Source organism: Podarcis filfolensis, assembly GCF_964270895.1.
Source record: "Podarcis filfolensis genome assembly, chromosome: 13".
In the NCBI taxonomy this organism is placed as follows: domain Eukaryota; kingdom Metazoa; phylum Chordata; class Lepidosauria; order Squamata; family Lacertidae; genus Podarcis; species Podarcis filfolensis.
In genome coordinates, this window is record NC_139615.1 from 40,637,286 (window position 1) to 40,664,473 (window position 27,188).

General features: G+C 45.6%; 1 protein-coding gene and 1 long non-coding RNA gene across 8 annotated transcripts; one reads left to right on the forward strand and one right to left on the reverse strand.

Annotated features, from left to right (window-relative positions):
- Positions 1 to 319: 319 nt before the first annotated feature.
- Positions 320 to 27,182, reverse strand: DBF4B (DBF4B-CDC7 kinase regulatory subunit). Of its 4 annotated transcripts, XR_014541012.1 has the most exons (14): positions 23,384 to 23,498; positions 22,697 to 22,803; positions 20,387 to 20,556; positions 17,722 to 17,895; positions 14,503 to 14,553; positions 11,479 to 11,548; positions 8,504 to 8,556; positions 7,319 to 7,355; positions 5,480 to 5,525; positions 4,987 to 5,094; positions 4,486 to 4,606; positions 2,757 to 2,878; positions 2,521 to 2,641; positions 1,623 to 1,761 (listed from the first exon to the last, which is right to left on the reverse strand). XR_014541012.1 is itself a non-coding variant. In XM_083583032.1 (13 exons), exons 2-13 carry the CDS (start codon positions 22,731 to 22,733, stop codon positions 933 to 935), a joined length of 1,818 nt encoding a protein of 605 aa, XP_083439158.1. In that variant the 5' UTR covers positions 22,734 to 22,803; positions 26,764 to 27,182; the 3' UTR covers positions 320 to 932. The 4 variants fall into 4 exon arrangements, 3 of the variants coding, with proteins under 3 accessions (XP_083439158.1, XP_083439159.1, XP_083439157.1); XM_083583032.1 differs by lacking the exons at positions 2,521 to 2,641; positions 23,384 to 23,498 and adding an exon at positions 26,764 to 27,182 and having other exon boundaries at positions 320 to 1,761; XM_083583033.1 differs by lacking the exons at positions 2,521 to 2,641; positions 23,384 to 23,498 and adding an exon at positions 27,037 to 27,168 and having other exon boundaries at positions 320 to 1,761.
- LOC310748158 lies at positions 5,490 to 17,854 on the forward strand. 4 transcript variants are annotated; one of them, XR_014541135.1, is made up of 5 exons: positions 5,490 to 6,076; positions 7,196 to 7,376; positions 9,068 to 9,181; positions 13,141 to 13,336; positions 17,724 to 17,854. It is a non-coding gene; the product is annotated as an uncharacterized lncRNA (long non-coding RNA). The 4 variants fall into 4 exon arrangements; XR_014541136.1 differs by having other exon boundaries at positions 13,169 to 13,336; XR_014541137.1 differs by lacking the exon at positions 9,068 to 9,181.
- Positions 27,183 to 27,188: the final 6 nt, after the last annotated feature.

The following is a 27,188-nucleotide window of genomic DNA, read 5'->3' on the forward strand; positions in this document are numbered from 1 at the left end:
GAAGTCACCATTTTGTGGGGTCTCGAAGCATGAGATCTTAATTCCTATATATTAATATTGTGAGAGTAGAATCACAATTTAACAGCAATGTGGGATTCAAGTGTGCGAGATATTCATAAAGAGAAGCAGAAAGTTGGGAGAGTCATGGAATTGTAATCTTTTGCCCAATGTGGGGCTCAAACCCACGACACTGAGACTGAAGAGTCTTATGCTCTACCAATGGAGCTATGCTCTCCATGAATTCAAAAGCTGGATATAGAGGAATGAGTGAATTTTGGTAACCAGGACCTTAAAGGAAAAGGACACGGAACAAGTGCAGTCAAATGTTTGCTGTTGTTTATTTCGGTTCAAAGGGGATGCAGAGCAGAAAAAAAGCCAAATTAAGAAGCACACAAATCAAAGAGCACTTGTAAGGATGCAGTTATGAATCCTGACTCCGTAGGATACTGGAGGAGAAAGGAAGACTTGGCGGTAGCCCGCCTGCAAGAGGACTGAGGGAGAAAGAAGCTCAGAGATGGAAAGAGGCAGAGCAGAGAGAGGGCATAGGAAACAGAGATGGAGGAGGATGCAGAGCAGAGGAAGCAGGCCTCTGGAAGTGAAGCCTAGCTTATCCAGTTTTCCACACAGGCCCCAACTGCAGTTGAGTCCCCTCCATCTCCATACGGCTGTTCCTGTAACCCTAGTCCTCCTTGCAGCCTGAGATTGGCTGTTTTCTGTAGGAGCGCAGAACAGAGATGGGATTCATAGTTGCTGCCTCACACAGGCTGGCGCAGGTCCCTAGCAGTGCAGCATCCGTCAAGCTCTTGAAGGGGCGATGGGAGGCCCTTGCCGGCTCACACAGAAGCAGTCTATCCCATTCTGACGTGGAAGGAGGGCTCTTTGCCTCAGGAGAAAGACTAGTCACTGGGCAGAGAGGGGCAGAGAGGCCATGGCTAGGACCTAGGCCCAGTTGCTGAGGTAACACACCAAGCTAGTTCAGATATATCCATGAAAGACAAGCAGTGCTGGTCCACAGAGCCCAGCAGCGTGGGGGCTATGTGCTTGCCCATGGGGAAGCCAGACATGCTTCTTGATTCAATACTAGGGCTGGGAAAGTCCCAAGAAATGCATGCGTCCTTCTCTTGATAGGGAGAAAGAGCAGCCACCTTGCCCTGGCCCAGCTGCTGCGCTGCCTCTTGGAGGCAGCCGGTGTCTATAGCAAGAGGCTCAGAAGACAGACTGTCCCAAGTTAAGTGTGAGGGGCCAAGGTTGCTGAATGGTACCGCAGAGAAGCCGAGGGGTCTGGAAGCCATCTGATTCGGAGGGCATCCTGTCGTGCCAGCTTGCTGGTTCCCAGGGAGCAGCAACTCCTCATCTGGCAACCTGTCGTCTGAAGGATGCTTGGATAAGGCTCGCTTCTTTCTTGCCTGCCCGTGCAGGCTGCCCGAGAGCTTGCGTTTCCGAGATAGCACAGCAGGCTGAACTAAGAGCCCCCTCTCTTGGGGGACGGCACCGCGGTCGGCCTCAGCAGAGGCTGCAGCTTCTGAGCGAGTGCTGGAAACCAGTCTGCCCGCTTTGTGATGCTCATGTGCTGACCCCAGGGAGCCAAATGGCACTGGGGTGAGGAGCATCTCTAGGGGTAACTCTGCAAGATGGAGAAAGTCTTGGTCCTCGAGCAAGTGAGCTGAAGCCTCTGGGTTGACAGTCTGTCCTCCAGCAAACATGCAGTAGTCCTCCAAACGAAATTCAGAATAGTCACCACTACAGGCACTGGGAGGCATCCTAAGAGGAAGAGAATATAAAGATAGCAAATTATATAAATATAGCACATTTGGGCCCCAGGTGAATATATTTTTCGTACCTTTTAAAAAATAAATCATTATTTTAGTGTTCCCAAACCAATGATCTGCTTCTGTTCAGTTCTTCTACTGGAAGTTTTAATTTTATCATATTACACGAAGAACAATGTCATTGGACTGCTTTATCTAGACGAAACGAAATAAAATGGCCCCACCCTGGGTTTTGTTCTTCAGTCAGAAGCATGACCATAAGACAGATATTCTTCTATATTTTTCAGCCACCTAGACAAACTTTTGTCACAAGCAATGAAGGGAATAATAGAATTAAAGAACTGGAAGGGACCCCAAGTGTCATTTAGTCCAACCCCCTGCAATACAGAAATCTCAATTAAAGCATCCATGACAAATGGCCATCCAACCTCTGCTTAAGAAGCCCTCCACTTTCCGAGGGAGTCTGTTCCATTGTTGAACAGCTCTTACTGTCAGAAAGTTCTTCCTGATGTTTAGTCAGAATCTCCTTCAATGTGACAGCCCTTAAGATACTTGAAGATGGCTATCATATCTCCTTTCTGTCTCCTCTTTACCAGGCTTAACATACCCAATTTCCTAAACCATCCCGCAAAAGGCTCTAGGTGTGGTCTGACCAAGACAGAATAGAGCAAGACTATTACTCCCCTTGATTAGTATTTTTGGCTGCTGCATCACACTGTTGATTCATGTTAAACTTGTGGTCTAGTAAGACCTGTAAATCCCTTTTACATGTACTACTGGCAATCCAGGATTATGCTGCATGAAGAAGTGCTTCCTTCTGTCCACCCTGAACGTCCTGCCAAGTCAGTTTCTACAACTGTAGATCAGAATCCCTGAATATAGCCACAATACTCATCATATTTATGCAGTGATTCCTCAGTCCTTCAAAAAGAGCTGGATACTTATAACTCTTCACCCCCCTCCAAAACCCATGAGTTAAACTTTCACCTCAGTGGTGGAGAGGAGGAAGAAACCACAAAGTCATTGGTCAGTTGAGAGAGGATGCTGTCCACGAGAGTGTAGTGGGACGGATCCAGCGCAAATTCTTTATGCCGTTGACTTTGAAGGTGCTGCAAAAGGCAAAATGGCTGCATCAGAGGCAATGGGGGAAGTCTGAAGATGGGAAGGAGATGAAAGATTCTGTACCAGCAAACCTCTTTATTTAAGCATCCAGACAAAATAAATGAGGAATTGCCTTGTTTAGGAGCTGGGAAGACTGATACGACCTCAGGAACTTACCCACCAAAGAAAAGCTGCTTTGGTGGGGAGATGGAGAAGGAGACTAGCACTGCCAGAGGAGAGGAAGTAATACTAAATCAGTGCCCAGCTGATTATGTTTGTGCCAATATTTAAGGAACTGGACCAATTTGGGGGTTTGCATTTTGAGCAACAGAAAACCACTGGTCTCCAAGGAAGTTACCAGACTTTTAATTCTCAGGAGGGATAAACAGAGGCATGAGGACTTGTCCCTCCTCCCAGTCTATTCAGCACTGAATGCATTTATTCTTCAGTGACATCTGCACTACCAGGCCTGGGAGACATTAGTACCCAGAGCTGTGCATATGCTGGGATTCTGTAAGAGCACAGAATGCAACACTGTCACAGAACGTATCTTCCTGAAAAGCTCAGCTTCTTTAAAAACACAAGCAGATTTATCCCTTATGCTGCAAAGATGAGCCTATTAGTACATGGCTAATGGTGCTGATGTCTCCAAAGCCAGACAGTTGGCTGAATGAGAGCTGGGTCTGAAATTCCAATGGGCACCTTTTGCAGATCTTCAAAGTGGTCACGTGTGTGTGTGTGTAAAGGGATGGGGGGAAATTGTGAAATTTCTGGAGTGGCAAAGAGCTTTACCTGAAAAATGGCACAAGCAACAAAGGCTTTCTATTTCCTTTATAAAAATGGAATTCTATTTCGGCCCACCTCCATATACAGTGGTACCTCGGGTTGCAGATGCTTCAGGTTACAGACACTTCAGGTTACAGACTCCACTAACCCAAAAATAGTACCTTGGGTTAAGAACTTTGCTTCAGGATGAGAACAGAAACGTGGCGACGTGGTGGCAGCAGGAGGCCCCATTAGCTAAAGTGGTACCTCAGGTTAAGAACAGTTTCAGGTTAAGAAAGGATCTCTAGAACGAATTAAGTTCTTAACCCAAGGTACCACTGTACAATTCACCTGGAACAACACTATGCTGTGATGCAAGGCCACTCAGAGGTGTCACTGCAGGGCAGATGTGGCCACCAGCTGTTTTGAGGATTTTGGGGGTAAATCCATTCTTCTGGTAAAGCTCTTCACCACTGAAAATTTAATATTCCCCTCATGCCTCCTCCCAAAATTGCATAAATCCCCCAAATGCTGCCATGGCCTGCAAATAGGTTTACAAAAAGAGCAGGGAACATTTTCAGCACAGCACTAGGCTGAACATGATATAAATTGGTATAGGAAAAGGCTTTAGTACCCTGCCTAGCTTAGACCTACAATGGAGCAGTACTACAATGTACTACAATGGAGCAGATGTTATGTCCTCCAAGGCCGAAGCTGCAAAGCCCGCTGTAGCTTTAGTACATGCAGTTCAGAATGTAGGTAGTTGTCCCAGGACTGGGCAGACACTGGTATAAGTGGGCTTGGTTCTCTTTCAGAGGAAGCCCAGGTCTGGGGCAGGGGTCTTTCTTACCGTCTGCAACTCTGCAAAGACTTCTTCACAACATTCACAGTAGCCTTTCTGTGGTTTGGGCATGATACAGCAGGCCGAAGGAGGGAAGAGTTCATTGGGTGACCGTTTGCTTTCAGGTGCTCTGCAGAAAGAGCAAAACAAACGTATTCAGGACATTCTATTCCCCTGCTGCACAAACCCAGTATCCTACTTTATTCCCCCCGCCTTCAGATTTGTCGACACAATTTAAATCTTTTATAGTCTCCTCAGCACTTGCGGGTCCCATCCAGGACTACCTTTGGTTTCTGAACTTCAGGCCTGCCCAACAATATTTTTGTGGCTTCCCTTTCTACACCTGCGGCAAAAATAGCTGGTGCTATGGGCAGGATTCCAGTTTATTTACCTGGTTTCCCAACCACATAGGCAGATTTGATTTGTCCTGTATATTTATTGGCAGAGCTTCCTAAGTTTTCCTCTCACGCCATTAGCTCCCTTGCCCACCCGTCCCCCACAAACACTTACTTTGAGCTGGAAGAGGTTCGTGGGGGTTGAAATGGGCTATGTCTTCTCAGCGGCCGGAAATACAGTTGGGGGAAATTCTTGAATTGTTGAAAGAATGGCCTGAGTTGCCTAGACAGAGCGAAAAAACTCTCAGTAAGTACTTGGGAAATGAACAAGAATGGCCCTTGGGAAGGCAGCATGTACAGAGATCCGCCTACAGAACTTTCATAGGGGGATAGCTGGGAATCATGCCAAGATGGGAGACATCATTACCCATTTTATTCCCACGGACCTCTCAATGGGTTTACCAGAGAAACCCGGACCCGTACCCTGCATTATGTGGGAAAGTAAAAGAGTTTCTACATCAGAGGCCAGGGCAGGGGAACTGGATCTGGCTAGTGAGCCAGATCCAGAACTCCCCCATGGACTGCTTCGACAGAGCCAGGTGACATCAAGCTTCCAGTCTTTGAGAAATTAATAGGCAGGGGAGAGTCCCGTACTCCATGACTCTTACCTGCTCTCATCTTCAATTTTCAGGAATGGAGCTTTCAGCCTTACCACTAAGAAAGAAACATGAGAAGAAGAAAAGCAACTGTTGGCAGCTCTCGTTATTAAAATATCAGAGGAAAGATAGATACAGCCACCACCATCCCAGACTTTGGATTAGTGGAAAGGTCACAGGAAGCTAGGTAGCCCGGCCACCTCTCTTTAAAAAGCTAAGCATCAAGTCATTACAGATTTGAGGAAGTCGGGGGGGGAGGAGGGAGGAGGATTGCAGTTAAGCAGCCAGCTCTGGGGGGAAACAGCTGAGCAAGCTGTTGCAGGTGACTGTTACTTAAACACTGTGCAACAAGGCGATTATTATATTAAAACAACAGCCTGCCTCATGGGCAGGCACCGTGCCAGCACCATGCCAACGCTGCATTGTTAGCAAGTGGGAGACAGTCCAGAACTGGCAGCCACAATAGCACATCTCCAGGGAACAGGAGATGTGGCTGGACCTTGTCGCCGGCACAAAGGAAGCCCATCAGCAGTTTTAAATACCAAGGGAACACTGGAGATTTCCCTGGAAGGGGGGGGAAGAGGCGACAGAGAGAGCAAATAATGTACAGTGAGCTGTATATTTTTAGGACTCATTTTATGCTTGTGATTGGAAGTTGTTTTAAATTGTTTTTAGTATTGTGTTTTAATTGTTGTAACCCATCCTGGGACCTTAAGAGTGAAGGGTGGATAGACAACAACAACAACAACAACAACAACAACAACAACAACAACAAAATCATCATTACCATGGCATACAAAACATATGCTAAAATGTACACAAGAAAAATAAATAAGTTAGCACAGTGGTTTTCAACCAGTGTTCCATGGCACCCTGGGGTGCCTTGAATGATGGTCAGGGGTGCTGTAGGCAACACTGGTCTTTGTCCCTTTTTCTCTCCCTCCCATCTCTGATGCCCTCTTGCATCTCTGCCTCCCAAAGGCTTGTTTGTTGCAGCAGACCTGGCTACAAGCTCCACAGGCAAATGGTGCCTCTGGGGCTGGTCAGGGGGTGCCGGTTGCCAGAAGCTGAAGTGGCCTCAGAGTAAGCAAGCAAGCAGGCGAGGCAGCTCAGCCAGCCAGTCCTTGCTGTTGGGAATGGACAGACAAGTCTCAGGTCCCTGTGGGACAGTCTGAGAAGGCACCTCTCTTTGGGGCAGGGGTGGCAGCAGCGACGGCCCAGAGGACTCCCAATGAGAGAGGAGAGGAGGATGAGAAAACACTCCACAAGGGAGGATGTTCGATAAAGGGTGAGACGCTGCTAAGATCTGCAGGGAAGAGGTGACATAACTGGGCTCCTGAGACCCACAGGGGTGCCACATAAATAATTGGTTGGTCAAGGGAGCCGTGGACTCAAAAAGGTTGAAAACTTCTGAGTTAGCACAACCCAATGTAAGTTCCTAGCTCTTTATTATCACTAGGCTTGGAAACATGCAACACTTGTTTGGAAAAGAAAGATGAAGGGATGGGACTTTAACTGATCTGGACAATGCTGTTTCCTACCCACAGATCTGCAACTTTTCTTCTTGTTTCTTGTCTGCAGCCAAATTTTCTCCTTCAAATTCAGAGTTGTGTTTCTTTAAGTGTTCAGAATTGGAACTGACTCAAGTCTCTTTATTTTGCATGAAGTGATTTCTATACATTTTCTTGTAGCAAACCTCTCTGGCTTTCTCTCCCCGTCTCATTTAAGCACAGAGTGTACATCACCAAACCGCAATATGAATTTTGGAGTTTATGCAAGGCGATGGGAGGCAGCAGGTGACAACACAGGGCGCCCCCTGGCCTCCAGCAACACTGAAACCTCCATGCTTACCTTCCGAAGGCTGGAACCCAGAAGCAACCAACTTCACCTAACCCAGGGGAAATACACAGTAAGAGATGTCAGGACAATGAATGTGCAGCAAGCATTAAAAAGGCTGACAGAGGCAGGCAAAAAAAAACCCCTAAATGCACACAGCAGCAGGTCTTCAAGGTTTCTGGCAGCTGGTCCCAGCAGCACTGACCACCAGTGCATGTAGCAGATGGTGTCCCACCCATTCTCCCAGTGCCAATGGTCAGGGAACATGCTTGTTCACATGGCAGTTTATGTAACACCAGAGCATATGAAAGTGGGTTATGCTGGTGTGCTCTAGAACTAGAAACCACAAGCCCATGGAAGAGGCGGACCTCTGTAGTCTCCCCAAACCCAGGTTCAAATTCTCAGTCTTCTACCCCACAGTTACATTGTGCTTTTGAGAACCTGTTTGCATAATATGAAATGATCTCCTAAGAATTGGCAAACGCCTGGAAAACAGCCTCAAAAGTCTTCGAGCACAATTCAAAGTGTTGGTGCTGACCTTTAAAGCCCTAAATGGCCTCGGTCCAGTATACCTGAAGGAGCGTCTCCACCCCCATCGTTCTACCCCGACACTGAGGTCCAGCACCGAGGGCCTTCTGGCGGTTCCCTCACTGCGAGAGGCCAAGTTATAGGGAACCAGGCAGAGGGCCTTCTCGGTAGTGGCGCCCTCCCTGTGGAATGCCCTCCCACCAGATGTCAAAGAGAACAACATTAGAAGACATCTGAAGGCAGCCCTGTTTAGGGAAGCTTTTAATGTTTGATGTATTACAGTATTTTAATATTTTTTTGGAAGCCATGCAGAGTGGCTGGGGAAGCCCAGCCAGATGGGCGGGGTATAAATAATAAATTATTGTTGTTGTTATTATTATTATTATTATTATTATTATTATTATTCTAGCTATATCTCTCCTGCTCTGGGGTGGGACAAAAACCAAGTCCGTTTGTGGGAAGCCAACAGGGCCACAGTCATTTCAATTGTGCGGGCACCTAACCTTCCAGACAAATGGCATCAATCAGCCACAGAAAGAAAGGCCATGATGTATCCTGCCCTTCCTGCTGTAGTGCAGGATTTACCACATCTTAAGCGTGGCATTTCCCGGGCCGGTTATGATCCTGAAATCATAAAAGCTGCACAAAAATGTACCTCTTAACGTTACCAACCTTTGCCGTGGAAGGGTGCTTCTTAGACAACAGTCGTATGTAGGACAGCATTTCTGAGGAGGAAGGGCCATTAAGGAGAACAACATTGTATTCTACCCCCTAGAAAAAGATAAGAGTAGAGGAACAGGAGCACAACCTAACTCAGGCAGTATATACATTGCTGGCTTAAAACTCAGGAAGGCGTTTCTCAATTCAGATCATATCTGGGTTGGGAAAGAACGCATCAACACATTGTGTTTCAAAAGAAACAACAGGGAGCTATTGATTATAGCTAAAATCATTTGTACACTGCTTCTCAAGCCAGTGGTGGGCTAAAACTGCATGTGGAATAAATGGGAGTGTGGACACAACCTCACAGTTTCAACACTTGGATGGGGGAGAAGAGAGAGGGAGGGGGAGTGAGGCCACACCCAGTTATCAAACCAACTTTGAGCACTTGTTAGGTCACCAACTTTTAAGCAGCTGCTGCAGCTGTGCCCTGAACAGCAGCCTGATCAGCAGACAGTAGCAAGTGATCACACCGTGGAAAAAGCTAACTTAAAATTTACCTACTGATTTCTGCAGATCAAGCACAGGAACAGGGTCCATCAGCTGACAATTTAAGTAAGCTGTGTCAGAAACTAACTGAAAGAGGGATTAGAATGAGGCATAAAGGAGAGGTGGGGCCCCACAGTCAAGGTAATGTTTGCATGAACCAGCAAGCACTCAAGTTGAGGAACAAGGCTACTTTTCTCCCACCCCAGCTTTTTCGGATGCTCGCTGCTGAATCAGTACTGATGCCACAAAGAACTCTGCAAAATCTCAACAGGTTTATCCTGCAGGACACCTGCTAAATATGCTTCACAATTCTGAAACTGAATGAGCAAGACAGAACATGTGCATTAAAAAAAATAATATGCACACATTGTACAGAAGCAAAGCTTTTTGTATAGCGAATCACATAAATTACCTGGCAGCGTTTGCTTATGTCGTTCCAGCCTCCCTGGTAAGGAAGAGGCTGGAACTACATCAGTCTTTTGGTCCAATTAAGGCTATGGTTGCCAATTGACAGAAAAGAGGCCCACCCCGGTGCATTTAGCAGCAGACTGACTCACAAAAATACAACTCAGCAAATGAGGCATTTCAGTGGAGAAGAATGTCTGTTGATCAATCTGCTGAGCCACGGGAGTCAGAGCTAGTAAGACTGTCAGCAATCCTAATCAAGACCCATGCAGAAGAGAGTGAGGGAAAATCTCCCCGGCAACCACCCCATACCAATGAAAAGCTCTTCCATCCATTGCTCTGGCCTGCCACCTTCCGGCAACGAAAAAGCATTGCGCTATTTCATGCAGAAAAGAGGTTTGCCTCTATAATGCGGTGTTATTGATTGAAATCAAGGTGATTTAAATCACTCTGGGAAAAAGACCAATTTAAGTCATTGATTTACATCAGGTTTCCCATTTTGAAATCCATCATTTTCTGAGCAAGCATGCACTCCTAACTAGTTGCTCTAATAACTGGAGCATATTGGTCTGCATCTAAATAGAGCCTATATGTAGCACAGGAAAATGCCTTATATTGGCCCACCTAGCCAAGTAGTTTACTCTGGCTGGCAGTAGCTTTACGGGGTCCAACACAGAGAACTTGCCCATCACCAGATCCCTGATCCTTTAAACCAGAGATTGAACCTGGAATCTTCTGTGTGCTAAGCACACTTTCTGCCAGAGCTAAAATCCCTACCCTAAACCTCAAAATAAGTTGAAAGCAGAATTCAAATCCTTTGGCGTTGCAACCCATATTTTAGGATAAAACAGGTTTAGATAGGTAAAGGCCATTAGGTCCAGTCGTGGCCGACTCTAGGGTTGCGGCGCTCATCTCGCTTTACTGGCCGAGGGAGCCGGCGTACAGCTTCCGGGTCATGCAGCCAGCATGACTAAGCCGCTTCTGGCGAACCAGAGCAGTGCACGGAAACACCGTTTACCTTCCCGCCGGAGCAGTACCTATTTATCTACTTGCACTTTTGACATGCTTTCAAACTGCTAGGTTGGCAGGAACAGAGACCGAGCAACGGGAGCTCACCCCATCGCGGGGATTCGAACCACCAGCCTTCTGATCAGCAAGTCCAAGGCTCTGTGGTTTAACCCACAGCGCCACCCGCGTCCCTTTTAGGTTTAGCTCTCTCGAGATAAAATATAAATACAAGTTTTCATGAAGATTAAAAAAAGGTTTGCTGATTCATGCAAAAAACAGAATCGAAAGGATTTATGCCTGAATGTATGCAAAATGGACACAGACTAAAATAGACACATCTATCCCTAGCTCTGTCTCTCATCATTTTATACCCTCCATGCACTCCAGAATCTGCCCCATGTTCTCTTATTTACCTATTATACAGGATGATGTCTAGTACTGAGCTGTGAGATCCAGGTTTGTATCCCTGCTCAATTACAAAGCTCACTTGGTACCTTCAGACAAGCACCTTCTTTAGCCCAACTTGCCTCCCAGACTGTCACAAAGGTACAAAGGCAGCATCAGACAACCCACCCTAAGCCTCTATAGCAGGACAGGAAATTTTATATTAAGATTTAACAGGACCTTGGGGTGGGAGAAATTTTCAAGTTGCTTGGAAGAAAGAAGCACACAAATTATGTATTCCAACCATACAGGATCCTTTTAGGGAATCCCGGGAACTGTTAATTTTTTAATTTTTATTTTTGTGGGGGCGGTAGCAAAATTTCTGCTAGGTTGGGTACATACGCAGGGGGGGAAACCATCCCCTTTAATTCAAGATGCAAAAAGAAACCCACAAAACGTCAGCTCTCAGAAGTTGTCTCTCTTAGGGAGGGAGCCCTGGTGGGAATCAAGGAGCCACGCTGGTAAAATTTTTGGGAGAGTTCTTCCTTCACTGTCAGACTAGGTGCTTCTTTTGCAAGACATGATTTATCTTTGCAAAGCCATCTGAATGGACACCCCGCTCCAGACTAGAAAAAGGATACCATCTATGTGTATAATCTGTACCCCCCAGGATCGCGAAGTGGCAAGGATGCTGTTGCCACAGGTGCTATCCTGAAAGAAAGAAAGAAAAGCAGAGAATGTATATGGCAATTACTAATCAGAGCGCCTATAACAAATCAGGTGGGGCAGAGAGAATACTTTTCACGAAACAGGTGTAGGACCAAGGTAACTCACCGACTCAAAGGTTGTCTTGCCAGTTCTCTGCTGTCTCAGGAAGGCCAACCCTCAGTTTTCTCATGGAGCAACAGACTACCACTAATAGTGACTGGTGTTTGTCTGGCATACAAGCTCATACCACCTATATTATCTTCGACAATAACCCTGAGAGCTTTCTGTCTCCCCTGCAGCACATGAAACTTACCTGCCTGGTGGGCATATTTCTGTAGTATGTCTGCTCTCTGGATTGCATGGGGGAGACCTAGATTATTAATGTATCTATTTGTTTTGTCTGTCACCCGACACAAGGCAACTTACCATCACATTTGAAAACGTACGAAACCGTTAAAAACAACCACAATTAAAACCTAAACACTCTAATAAATACATGATAGAGAGGAAACGTCTGCTTCCAAGGGGGAGGGGGTATTATTAGCAACCCAACCCAACACTAGCCTTGACTCACCTGGGTGAAATTTCATTGAAAGCCAGGATGAAAATTAAAGCCTGAACCTGGCACCCAAAAGATGTCAGTGTTGGTGCCAAGTGAGTCTCATTTTGAGAGCATTTCACAGGTGAGGGGTGGGGGGAAACCAAAAAAAGTCCCCCTCTTTACTGTCATCTTCCAAGCCTCTCTCATAAGAGGCACAAGGAAAATGGCCTCAGATGACCCTCGTAAGGTCCTGGTATAATCTTGCCAGGAGAAGCAGTCAATCAGGTATTGTGGTTCTGGGCTGTATAAATCTTTATAGGTTAAAAGTAGCACCTTGAATTGGTCCCCAAAACCTATAGATAGGAAGCGCAGTTGTGCCAATACAGTGGTACCTCGGGTTAAGAATTTAATTCGTTCTGGAGGTCTGTTCTTAACCTGAAGCACCACTTTAGTTAATGGGGCCTCCCTGCTGCCGCCGCGCCATCATAGCACAATTTCTGTTCTCTTCCTGAAGCAAAGTTCTTAACCTGAGGTGCTATTTCTGGGTTAGCAGAGTCTGTAACCTGAAGCGTATGTAACCTGAAGCGTATGTAACCCGAGGTACCACTGTACTGGTGTTAGTCCCATGGGCAATCTGGTGGCTGCATCAACACCAGCTAGCCCTATGTCCATCGCAGTAATCCAATCAAGAGGATACTGGGAAATAGATCACCACAGCCAGGCCATCCCTTCCCAGATATGGGTACAGCTGGACCACCAACCAAAGCTGGGGGAAGACACTCTGTGCCAGTGAGGCCCCCTGTGTCTATTACATTAACCTGTCTCAGTCGGGGTTAAAGCTCAGTTTTGAGACAGAGGGAGTACAACCCTGTTGCTTTTGCTTGATCTCTCAGGGGCTTTTGATACCATTGGCCACAGTGTCCTGAAAGACTGCCTGCCCTGTGCAGTCCTATAAGACCACTTAGATCTGGGGAAATTCCACTCATGGGACTGCACCCTAAAGAACATTATTGTATTTTTGTTCTAATGGATATTGTTTTTATATTGCACATAGATTAGAGATTTTTTTACATCTGAATCAGGAGACGCAGTGACTGTTCTGAACCGGTGCCTGGATGTAATGGAGAGCTGGATGAGGGCCAGAAAACTAAGACTGAATTCTGGTAAGGAGGCGACTTTGCGAGGAAGTGATTCCCAGGCACAACAGATTACCAGTTCTGTACAGGATTGCACTCCCTCTGGAAGAATAGGTACAGTGGTACCTCAGGTTAAGTACTTAATTTGTTCCAGAGGTCCGTTCTTAACCTGAAACTGCTCTTAACCTGAAGCACCACTTTAGCTAATGGGGCCTCCCACTGCCACTGCGCGATTTCTGTTCTCATCCTGAAGCAAAGTTCTTAACCCGAGGTACTATTTCTGGGTTAGTGGAGTCTGTAACCTGAAGCGTATGTAACCTGAAGCGTATGTAACCCGAGGTACCACTGTATGTGCTTTTGGGGTGCTTCCAGAACCATTTTTGTCACTGGAAGGCTAGGCAGTCTTCCTGGTGAGGAGCACCTATTACCTTAGGTTGGTACGTCAGTTACAACCTTAACTGAAATAGGAGAGCTTGGCCACTGTGATTCATGCATTGGTAACCTCGCAACTGGACCATAGTGAGGCATGCATTGAGACTGGACTAGATGGTACAGAATGTTGCAGCAAGGGTGCTAACTAGAGCACCTGTAAGGAGGGAGCTACAGCAGTGGCTGATTAGCTACCAAGCCATGTTCAAGGTCACATAAAAGCCCCAATGATCTTGGGACCAGGTTACCTGAAAGACCATCTGCCCCTGTACAGACCTGTTAAGATCGTTTGGATCATCTGGGGAAATTTTACTTGAGGCCCTGCACCCATCACCTAAAACTGGGCATTAGCTGCTGCTGCCCCCATCCTTTGGAATATCGTTCCCTCTCTACATCATCCATAAGTTGCTTCAAAAGACCTATTTTTGCCCAGGTTCTCTATGACTCATAAAAAAAATAATTCTGTTTTTTTATGATACTGTTTTATGTAAGAGATTTTAAATATTAAGCAGTTTTTAAAATGCTTATAAATAAATGAATAAAGCAACAGAAGAGGACCCTAGAGAATCCTCAATGCCACAAACTTGATCCTTCCGGGGTGGTGCAGCATCATTTAGAACAGGCTGAACTCCACTCATCTGGTCAGAGGAACCACCCACTAACTAACAGCATCTCAGTCTTGTCTGGGCTGAACTTCAGCTCACCGAATTATTGTTCAGGTTAAATGTTAAGCAGGGGCTTGAGCTAGGTTACCTATTGGTTGCATTTCAACTCTGCTGCTGTTTCAACCACAACTGTGACCCATCACCCCACCCCCAAGGATGAACAAAGTGATTGGTAGGGTTGCTCACCTGACCCCTGATGGCTTTATGCAAGAGCTTTTTCCCACGACTGATCAGGTTCTGCATAAAGAGTTGGGGAGGGAAAAGAATTGGGACAAAGGAAAGAGCAGGTTAAAACAAATGGAGAAATCAGATTTCACTGGTCTTGGCAATGGGCTTTATCGGTTTCTATTCATCACTTCTTCATAAGCATTAGGCATTAGCATTAGGCTTATTTGTGCACTCTTAGTCCAGTTTAACAGTGGGACGTGGGTGGCGCTGTGGGTTAAACCACGGAGCCTAGGACTTGCCGATCAGAAGGTCGGCGGTTCGAATCCCCGCGACAGGGTGAGCTCCTGTTGCTCAGTCCCAGCTCCTGCCAACCTAGCAATTCAAAAGCACGCCCGTGCAAGTAGATAAATAGGTACCGCTCCGGCGGGAAGGTAAACGGTGTTTCCGTGCGCTGCTCTGGTTCGCCAGAAGCGGCTTAGTCATGCTGGTCACATGACCCAGAAGCTGTACGCCAGCTCCCTCGGCCAATAAAGCGAGATGTGCGCCGCAACCCCAGAGTCGGCCACGATTGGACCTAATGGTCAGGGGTCCCTTTACCTTTTTAGTTCAGTTTAACGGGTTTTGGGGCATCACAGCTGGACTTCTTAAAATCAGAAGTGGGAAGGGACGGTTGGACAGATACATACATACATACATACATACATACATACATACATACATACATATGGGGAGCAGGAGCAGCTATGGCCAGGGATGAAAAAACAAAAACAAAACTTATGGCAAGGTCAGCAAATGGAATGCCCATCCAGATCTCCCCTTCTTAGAAAAGACGTAAGTGACAGTAAGCACTCGAAAACCTGGTTTGGTTGAAGTGAGATTTTTTAAAATGGTAAAATGGGGCGTGGCTGTCTGATGCTTGAAACCCTGTCCCACCAGAAGGGTGTTTTGCATCCAAGGCAACGGAAGACCAACTTTTTTTTAATAAAAAAAATGCTTTTTTTAAAACCAGGTGCCGCCATTCTTCCCAGCTAGCCCAAACACTGGAAGAAAATATTTATCTGTCTGATAAAACCTCTGCAGCTTATTAGGACTAAAGAGGCTCGTGCACTTTTTCATTCTTTTTAGCCTAAACAATAAAGTTGGGGCAGGGCAGCAACCTCTGCACTGCTAAGTAAAACTGCTTTTGGGCAGTGGAGAGAGATAAAAAGGCTGAGCTAGACATGACAACTGTGTAAATTGGAACTAGCATGCACTTTGCTGTTTTTGCCATATAGCCTAAATAACATCAGGTCTGCAAAAAAAAAAAATCAAGAAAAAAATCTCCCCATTGGCGACAGTGATGGGTGATAAACATGGGCTTCCATCCTGATATACCGTGTTTTTCGCCCTATAGGGTGCACCGGCCCATAGGGCACACTTTTTTGGGGGGGGAATAAAGAAAGAAAAAAAATCCCCCCCCCCCGAGCCCCAAAGAGCAAAGAAGCCATGACTGCGAGCGGGATGGATCCCGCTAGCTGTTCTGGCTTTGTTTTTAGCCTTGGTGCTGGGGGTCCGGGAGCGCAACCTCGCCATCGCTCCCGGAGCTTGCGGGGCTGGGGGCAGGGGAAGCCTGAGCTTCCCCCGACCCCAGCTCCCAGAACGGGTCCGCGAGCGATGGCGAGGTTGCGCAACCTCGCCATCGCTCCCGGAGCTTGCTTGCGGGGCTGGGGGTGGGGGAAGCCCGAGCTTCCCCCGTCCCCAGCCCCAAGAACAGGCTGTTGCCCGCAAGACTTGCGAGCCCAGCAGGCACTCTTGCCGGGCTCCCAAGGCTTGCGGATAGCTTCCTGAAGCCTGGAGAGCGAGAGGGGTTGGTGCGCACCGACGCCTCTCGCTCTCCAGGCTTCAGCGAAAGCCTACATTCGCCCCATAGGACGCACACACATTTCCCCTTAATTTTTGGAGGGGAAAAAGTGTGTCCTATAGGGCGAAAAATACGGTAAATAAAAGTAGGGGGGATTTTTGCTGGTACCATGACAGAAAGGAAAGGGCTTAACTCTATTTCTGGGTCATTGCCGGCCTATCTGCGGTTGTTTACAGAAAAGGAAAAGGTACTGGGAAACATGGAACAAGTGAAGTTTTTTTTTTTTTTAATGAACCAATCCATTTTTTAAAAATGTCACTTGAAAACATGCTTCGAAGCCCAGAGGTTTTCTTTAAGAATTCAGAGCAAATAGAAAAAAAGGTTGCATTGGCAAGGTTGATATTTAAGTAGCCTAGTAATTCTCATACTGAGCGCAGGGGCTGCTAGCATGCCACAAAAAGGAAGTTAATTTTTAGGGCAGTATTCAATACACTTGTCCCATCAGCACAAGGACTTTCGTCCAGGCAATGGGATTTCCCCTCCCTCTCTTCCTGTGCACCACTGTGGTGTACAGTCATAACTTGTAAGTTGAATGGAATCTGTTCTGGAAGTCCAACTTCCAAAACATTCAAAAACCAAATCATGGCTTCTGATTGGCTGCAGGAAGTTCGGGTTCCAAAAGAACATTCGCAAACCGGAACAATCACTTCTGGGTTTGCGGCGTTCGGGAGCCAAAATGTCCGAGTTCCAGGCCGTTCGGGATCCAAGGTATGACTGTAATTGCTAGAGTGTTGAACCTGGACATTGAAGATCAGGGTTCTTAGCCCCACTCAGCCACGGACCAGTCACACTTAGCCTAACCTACCGTATTTTTCGCTCTATAAGACGCACTTTTCCCCTCCTAAAAAGTAAGAGGAAATGTGTGTGCGTCTTATGGAGCAAATGCAGGCTGCGCAGCTATCCCTGAAGCCAGAAGAGCAAGAGGGATCGGTGTGCACCGATCCCTCTTGCTCTTCTGGCTTCAGGGATAGCCACGCAAAGCCTCTTGCTCAAGAGGCTTTGCGTTGCTTTGCGTTGCTTTCTTGTTTCTTGTTTTCCTCCTCTAAAAGCTAGGTGCGTCTTGTGGTCGGGTGCATCTTATAGAGCGAAAAATATGGTACTTCACAGGGTTGTTGTGAAGATAATATGGGGAAAGGGGAAGAGGTATGTATGCCAACTCTGGGTTCCTTGGAGAAATGGTGAGATATAGAAACAATAACAAACAAAGTTGTTCTGGGTTTCCCCCCAGCTCTCCAGATTTGAGGAGAGCACTGGTGGTGGGGTGGGGGGGAGTTCCATTGAGAAAAAATACATAAAACTCCTAGTCTTAGTCCCACCCCCCCTGCCACATCTCTTACAGTGTCTATTGGCTTGTGCAAGGGACCCCTTTGGAGCTCTGCAGAAGGCCGGGATCCAGTTTGAGCATCTTTCAACGCAGAACTACTTTGCTTTTCCATCCACCTCTCCCGCCTGGCCTCTTGGCTACTGGAGACAACGCAAGTCACTTCTTTGCTCAGAAAACTTTCAACAACCTGGAGCCAGAAACAAACAGGAAGACAGTTTCACAGCTGATCACCGGGGAATGGGGCAATTGACGGATTAATGGTGGACATTTCTTCCTTGGAATGAATCACAACAGCTGCACACATACACCATACATTCAAAGCACTTTCCCCAGAAGAATCCTGGAAATGGTGGATTGTTAAGGGTGATGAAATTTGTAGCTCCATGAGGAGTAACTACAATTCCCAGGATTCTTTGGGAGAAGCCTATGGTGTGTGTGTGCTGCCAATCCTGCTAACAAACAATCCTAAATTGGGGAGGTTGACGGAAGACCAACAGTATGAAGGCTACATACACATTATACCTTTAAAGCATGTTTTCCCCTGCAAAGAATTCTGGGGACTGTAGTTTGTTAAGGGCTGCTGGAACTGGAACTCTGTGAAGGGTGAACTACAGCGCCCAGAATTATTTGAGGGAAATAAGGTGCTTCAAATGTGCTTTAAAGATACATCATGTGTATGCAGGTGAAATTATCTGAGCCCAGTGGCGTAGCGTGGGGGGTGCAGGGGGGCCCGGCCGCACCGGGCACAACATCTGGGGGTTAGGGTTAGGGGGCGCAAATCCACGGGTTAGGGGGTGCAAATCCACGGGTTAGGGGGCGCAAATTACTTGCCTTGCCCCGGGTGCTGACAACCCACGCTACGCCACTGTCTGAGCCTGTCTTGTTCACACACATCATGCAATATTCACACAATGCCAAGTGGATTCCCTCAGCAAGCTATAATCAGTGCAACCAACCAATGCTTCCAGTTCATATATATTTTTTAACTCTGACTGGTAATTTGGAACAGTTGACAATTTTGTGGAAATGTCTTTCCTGTTCTGCTTCCAAAACTGCAGCCCCTTAAGGAAAAGACGACAGAATGCAAGGAAAAACTCGGTATGTCCCAGTTTCCCCTGCGGTTAAGTTGCAAGAGAGTGGCCAATAGAAATGAGCTTTGAAAAGACCATCCACATCTCTTGACTGAGCCAATAGTAAGCGTTTAAACTGATGACTGAAATACACTGAATACCGCCCCACCTACCCATTTCTGATCTAACTGTGCTACAGTGCTGAACTGGCACAAAGAAAAATGTTGGGACTCCTGCCTGTGTGGAAGCCACACCTGCTTCCCTGGAGACATTGCACTTCCTGGTGCAATGGGCAAACTCTGTCCACTCACGGATGAGGGACACTCATTCTGCATATGCTCAGAGGCATTCTAGATGGAGTCCTCCCTGTCAAATAGTTACAGGCTTACAATTTGGACAAAAAAATTGGCTTCCAGGTGGAAAAATCAAAATTGGAAACAGAACTGTTAGATCCCAAAACAAAGATACTTTCAAGAATGTATAACTTGCTGTTGAAATGGAATACTCAGGATGAAACGGTTAAATCTGCTATGATTAAATGGGCACAAGATGTTGGACATAACATTATGTTTGCTGACTGGGAACAGTTGTGGACCACAGGTATGAAATTTACGGCATGTAATGCCTTAAGAGAGAATATTATGAAAATGATATACAGGTGGTACATGGCACCAGTCAAGCTTGCAAAAAATCTATCATTTGCCCGATAATAAATGTTGGAAATGCAAAGAAAATGAAGGTACATTCTTTCACCTTTGGTGGACGTGCCCAAGGATAAAGGCTTTCTGGGAGATGATATATAACGAAATGAAAAAGGTATTTAAATATACCTTCTTGAAGAAACCAGAGGCCTTTCTCCTGGGCATGGTCGGCCAATTGGTGTCAAAGAAGGATAGAACTTTCTTTATGTACGCTACAACAGCAGCAAGAATACTCATCGCAAGGTATTGGAAGACACAAGATTTACCCACCCTGGAAGAATGGCAGATGAAAGTGATGGACTATATGGAACTGGCAGAAATGACTGGCAGAATCCGAGACCAGGGAGAAGAGTCGGTGGAAGAAGATTGGAAGAAATTTAAAGACTATTTGCAGAAACATTGTAAAATTAATGAATGTTAAAATGATGTTGGATTGAAATCAAGCGGCCTTAGCAACAAGGTTAATAAGAATATGTAAAAATGGATTGATAACGGATGAAAATATAAAGTTATAATATGTTGAAATATAGAGTTAAGATAAAAGAAAGAGGGTAAGGATTTGCTGAATTAATCATGTGAACAGGAATACAAAAAAGGGAGGTGTGAGGAGGTCAGGGTAATAAGCAAACGAAATTTAAGATATGAAAAAATTGATTTGTTTTTAATTATTTTTTATCTACTTTTTGTATTTTTTATCTTTTTTTCTATGTATTTTTGTATTTTTTCTTTTTTTTTCTTTTTTCTGCTTTCTTTTTATTTTGTAATTTTCTTCTTTTTGTAAAACTTCAATAAATATCTTTTAAAAAAAAAACACCAAATTGGTTCTAGTTACAATTATGCCTGACTGAACTGTAACATTGGCTTTCCTGACGGAGACCAGTAAGAAAAACAACCCCACTGTACTCACCCCACCCAGTTGCTTCACACTCTCTGCCAGAAACTCCAGATTCTTGCCCCTGGGGAGGTCCAGGTAGAAAGATTTCCCAACCAAAGGACGGCTTCTGGCTGAACGGGCAGCCTCCTCTCGTTTCCTTGTCGCTTTCAGCTGGCTCTTCTGGGCGCGGCCATCTAGACTGGCTGCAAAGTAATGACGGATGTTGTCCAATCACATTGCTTTCTTCTCTGTTTTCCTCTGCCAGCTATTTCTGTTTGCCTCACCAAGGGCTAGTGTGGTGTAGTGGTTGCAGCAGGGATAGTCAACACGGTGCCCTCCAGTTCTTGCACACTACGATACCCATCTCCCCTGACCATTAGCAATGCTGCCTGGGGCTGATGGGAGTTGTAGTCAACAACATCTGGAAGGCACCACAGTGGTTACCCCAGGAGAGCTGGGTTCAAATCTCCACTCAGCCATGAAGATTACTTGGTGACCTTGAGCTAGTTACTGTCTCTCTGTCTAACCTACCTCACAGGATTGCTGTGAGGATAAAATGGTATAATACATTGAACCCTTTGGAAAAAAGGTAGGGTATAAATGCAATAATAAATAAATAAATAGAATGCTGTAAATTGATGTGACCTTGCCCCCATGTTAAACATTTGTGAGATGGATGGTGTTCTATATATTGCATCTTTGCTGTTTATAACTAAAAGCTTATTGTAATCATTCAGAGTGACTTGGTTTCATTATTGGGTTGAAGCCAGAGAAAGTTACAGGGCATTCCTACATATGTCTGCTCAGAAGTGTGTGTACTACAGTGGATGCTCGGGTTGCGAACATGATCCGTGCAGGAGGCATGTTTGCAACCCACAGCGCCGCGTCTGTGCACGCGCGGATCACAATTCGGCGCTTCTGCGCATGCGTGAGTGCCAAAACCCAGAAGTAAACCTGACGCGTCTGTAACCCGAGGTATGACTGTACAATGTACAAATTGCAGCCTTAAGCCATCCTTTAAGCTACAATGCTATGCACACTTATCTGGGTATAAGCCCAACTGAATACTGTAAGATTTACTTCTGAGTAAGCATGCACAGGATTGCAGTGTTAGTCCCTTTGAAACCAATGGGACTTCAGTTGTGCCCACCGATTTCACTGGGACTAAAGCACCCTCTACATCAAAACCATAATTTGCCAATATTCTGTTAGTAGGTATTATTTCACCATCTATTGAGTTTTACATTACCTGATTTAAAACACTACTCATGAGGACTTATTTACATTGGACTGAATTGTTACAGGGTGTGATTTATGTTGTACATTATTTCATCACTTCTATGGGTTGTAAATTGCCTTGAGTACAGCAGTGCAGAAAAGCAGGTAATGAATTAAAAATGAAATGTGAAAGGAACTCCTTATCCTTCCTTTCTCTTTTAAAGCTTTAAAAAGGTTTGGGTCCAAGTTATTTGAAGGCCCAAGAGCACTTTGAGTGCAACATCTGATATCAACACAAAACCAAGTCCTCAGTGTTATCAGCCCAATCGTGTGGAATACTGTCCCAACAGAGATTCAGCAGGTGTATTCTGTATTAATCTTTTACTCTTTTTTGGGGGGGGGGGGACTTTTACGCTGCCAGGTTTTTGTAGACAATTTAAAAAATCATTTTTATTACAGTCAGTTGGTGATCTGTGGTTTTGGTTTTTATTGTACATATATTTGTTATATGCCATACTTAAATTTTTAAATAAATTGTTGTATGTAAGTATAGTATTTTTATAAACGAACAGGTGGAAGTCCTACTTGTCACCAAGTGCAATTAAATTGGCATATAGAAAGGGGAGAACATTTTCCAGAGTGGCCCCAAGGCTCTGGAACCCTTTATCAACTGGGCTCTTGGAAAGATCCGAGAACTCAGCTATTCTTGCCGAGTTTTCCTTGAAGATTTTTGGAATTAAAAGAAATTGCTGTGTTTTTCTTGCGGCTGTTGATTTTGATTATATTGGACTTTAATTTCATCTGTCTGTTTTATTATGTATTGGCTTGTCAATCTTTTTTATTTGTGATTGCATTAGGCTGCTTTTATGGATGCCACTTTGAGAGAGCTTTTGCTTTTAAAGGCAGCATAGAAGCATTTTAAATAAAAATAAATCCACAGTTATCTATGCTGGCTAGGGGACTCTGCCTCATCTAGAGATTGTGTGTTGTGTTCAGCTTTTATTCAGAGCAGACTCACCAAAGTTAAGGGACCCAAGTTTGCCATGGCCATTCATTTCACTGGGTCTACTCTGAGTAAAAGTTAGAAAGAGAGCTGAATATAACCCCATGGGTGCATTCACTTACCAAGATTTTGCCAGTGCCGAAGCGTCCAGTCAGCCATTTTAGCAGAGAAAGCTGGGATGGGCTAGGCCAGCAGAATCCTCAGCATAAAAAATAATCACTTCAGAAGGCTAAAATGAAAGGAAAATAAAGTTAATCAGCCTTGAAGTTGTCGCTTTATGAGGACGTTTGATGAAGCTCCAAGAATATTTAAAACAAAGAGTTCCCAAGAGCACAGATCAAAGTCCTGCTATATACTTCAGTCCAGAAAACCACCTCATATTAAGGCAGTCAAGTGCACTAACCCTGTAACAGGCCCTTTAAGAGAGAATAACTGCACCCCAAGCATGCCTCAGCCAACTCACAGCTTTCTTTTCCTCCAAATTCACATGACAAAAACTGCTTTGTTTTCACAATGACTCGCATGTTTCAAACCCCACACCGAACCCGCCATTGCAGGCACGTTGTCCATTCAAGAAATGAAATGAGGAGCACACAGTAACTGGGGAATCATAACTCTTGCATTCACTGGGGAACACCAGGCAAAATCACAGCGGGACCCATTAACATAGCGAAGGCTATTGAGCAATAATGTGTGAACAAACACGTACACGAGACCAAACACACTGCAATTGAGTAAAAGGCTTTAAGCAGATCCCATCAGCGGGATCCTCAGCCAGCGTTCCTTAAAAAAACGGACCTTTTACTTACACGTAAAACTTTCATCCGCCCATGAATTTAAGACCTTGTTTTCCCGAAACTGCCAATGAACCAAGTTTAAATTTCCTGCCAATAGCTATGGTTGTTAAAGAGTTTGTGAGCTACGGCGGCCGGGAAGGGCAAAACTAAGGGGAGAGGGAGGGGCTTGAGAGGGGGAAGCTTACATAGGAAACTCCTCCGGATGCAATTCGGATCCCGTTATGCATTGGGAAAGGGAGCAAGTGGCGGAGCGCGGTTTCAAGTTAAAGGGGAGGGAGAGGTTCACTCAACACCACCTCTCTGCCTCTGATTTCCTTGTTATTCATGGTTACTTCATAAAACAGGCTACATATCCTACGCTGCAGCTATGCTTTCCCACCCACTAACTGGGAGCTCAATGGATTTATTGGTTACGAGGCTGAAAGTCAACTGCTTCGGGCTCTGCTAAAAAACCATGGGCTCACATGGCACAAGGGTGGGGTGCTGATGTATCCTGTTTTACATGAACCAGTCCTCTTTTGAAAGGGCTGTCCACTTGAAGCCATACATACGCTTCAGGTTACATACACTTCAGGTTACAGACTCCGCTAACCCAGAAATAGTACCTTGGGTTAAGAACTTTGCTTCAGGATGAGAACAAAAATCGCGTGGTGGCAGCAGCAGGAGGCCCCATTAGCTAAAGTGGTACCTCAGGTTAAGAACAGTTTCAGGTTAAGAACAGACCTCCAGAACGAATTAAGTGCTTAACCCAAGGTACCACTGTGTGTGTGTATACAAATGTATATATATGTGTACCCCTGTATATATGTGTAGCTCTGACTATTAGGTCCAGTCATGGATGACTCTGGGGTTGCGCGCTCATCTCGCTGTATAGGCCGAGGGAGCCGGAGTTTCTTCACAGACAGCTTCCGGGTCATGTGGCCAGCATGACTAAGCCGCTTCTGGCGAACCGTTTACCTTCCCGCCGGAGCGGTACCTATTTATCTACTTGCACTTGACATGCTTTTGAACTGCTAGGTGGGCAGGGGCTGGAACAGAACAACGAGAGCTCACACTGTCGCCGGGATTCGACCTGCTGACCTTCGGCCAGTCCTAGGCTCTGTGGTTTAGACCACAGTGCCACCCAAGTCATTCATTCATATATATATATATATATATATATATATATATATATATCCCTTAACGGAGGTCCTTTCCCCCCCCCCCCAATAAATCCTGGCTATGCCCATGCTTGAAACCCAGTTTAAAGATGATGCACTAGAAGAGGGTTGGACTAGATGACCCTCAGGGTCCCTTCCAGTCTGACTGTCCATTTTAAGAGGAGTATGTTGTACAGCAGTTATTAATCATGGACAGAAGAGTAGGCCAAGCTAATTTTGTTTGGCTGGTTGGCAACCCTGATGTAGGTTACTGGGGTTAGAGGTGGGGGAGTCAGGATTCTGTAACTGTCACAGCTGCGTGGGTGGCTTTCATCATCATCACTGCAATCCCATGGCGGGGAAAACTGCAAGCAATGGTTTTCTATCAATCATGCCACCCAAAAGTGCAAGATGGAGAACTCTGAGGTTAAGGAGCTTTAGGGTAACTCATCTACGCCAAATGATATGGAGAGTTTGCTTTCTACATAGTAATCTGAGTACAGACATTGCATTCAGCATCACTCTGGGCAGGCCAATTTCTTCCTTACCCTCCCGGATGTCTGAATTATTCAGAATGAATGGAAAGGTGTCAACATGACAAGGGTTGAAGACAGCTTACTAAGCATTTTGTTTGTCAATTAATGACAGGTTCATTTAGGAGAGCAAGCAGGGTTTTTTCCTTCCAGCTTAGACTACAGTTGCTATGAATACTGGAAACCCCAAAGCAATCATTTTTTAAGTTGGGGGGCATAGCATTGATTCTGTGTAGCACTATCTTTCCAAGTATATATATATTTTTAATGACTTCTGAACATTTTCATTTCACGGAACATATAGTGTGTTAAAGGGGCTTCCGATGGCACCTGTTTTGTGGAAAAAACACATCTGAAATACGGTGGGCTCAAACAGGGGTATGCATCAGGAATCGATTGACTAGCAGAGGCAGGTGGCTGGTTGGTTGCCAGACCAACAGATTGGTTTCACTCGCCTGTGCTGAACACCATACATTTGAACTGCTGCTTGAATCTTGCACTGTAGCTGTTTGATGTTTTTAGTATTTTAAAGTAAATATAAGAAAAATTGAACAGCTATTTGAATTTGACCTGCCATTTGAATTTGGATGGGGGATTTTTAAGAACTTGTTCCTCCTTGACAGTATGTTCCCCTCATAAAAACAACTTTCTTCTTAGGTGTTTCCCGACTATTGAGGACAGTTTTAAACTGCCTTCTCTGCTGGCTTGATGTTTTACTGTATTGATATACTTTACTGTATTTCAGAGCTACTGATGGTGATCTTTCAGAATTACTGGAGAATGGGTCAGATGCCAGGAGACTGGTGGTGAGTAAATGCTGGCCTCATTTTTAAAAAATGGGTGGTGGTGGCTGATCATGTGAAAAGAGTCTATGCTTGTGAAAACACTATACCTTTAATGTACATTCAAAACACATCGTTTCCCTCCAAGAATCCTGGGCATTGATGTTTACCCATCAGTTACAATTCCCAGCAACCTGTTACAAACTATAGTGTCTATACAGTAATTATTTGGTGAAATAATGTCCTTCAAATGTGCTCTAAACGTACAGTGTATACATATGAGTTCCATTCTTCTTCTTCTTTGGCGATCACTCGCAGCCGAGTAAGATTGTCTTCCATGAACACGGTCTTACCAGTGAGTCCGTGACTGTGGAGGCTAATTCTGGATCCACACATCCATCCACAGTGGAAACTGTTGAGAAAACCATGAGGATCATCTACACTGACTAGTTCAGGATCATGGGCATAGCCAGGATTTATTTTTTGGAGGCCAGGCTTGGGTTGGGTGGGCAGAACTGGGTTAACTGCAACACAATTAGTCAGTTAAGTATTTTTATTTATTTACAGTACTTGATTTAGGGGGGGCAGCTGCACCCCCTGCCTTTTGGCTACTACGCCCATGTTCTGGATGCCCCGATTTAAGGAGGACATTGACCAACTGGAGCATGTTAGCAGGTGAGTGACTGGGACGGTGTGAGGTGCGTTATGTCTGGGAAAGTAAATCTTTCCAGGGTAATGTTTATCTTGGAAGAGTGGGAAATTCCAGGGCTGTCAGGACAAAGGGCTGGAGCAGGCTTTCTCTGCCGCTCCAAATGGCAAAACCCTCTGCAAAGAATTGTGGAGTTGGGATCCCGAGGGTTATTTACTCCAACCCCTTGCACGTGCAGGAATCTCGGCTAGATCATCCATCACAGATGGCCATGTAAAAAACCCCTTACTTCAAAACCTCCAAGGAAGGGGAGAGAGCAAGGATCGCTCTGAAAGCAGCAGGATCTGTCCAAAGCATTTCACCGAGGCGCTTTGCAAGGCGGGTCTCTCTAAATCCCAACCCTACGCGCACTTCCTTGGGGGGCAAGTCTCCCATGGCGCGAAACGAGGGTCTGCAGTTGAATATTGCGCTGACACGCAGAATGGCAGCAACTTGGGCAACTCTCGGGTTTTCCGTGACATATCCTCGCGGGTTCCCAGCAACGCGCTTCTTTTTCTCTCACCGCCCTCGGCAAGAAGCGACACGGGCTGGCTTCTTTCGCCGTTGTTTTTGTCCCGCGCGCCCTGACAGAGAAAACGGCTCTTCCCGGGCGTCGCCTCAGCTCTTTCTGCAACATCTTGAGGAGACGGTTAAGGGAGAGCTGGCCCGTACTGC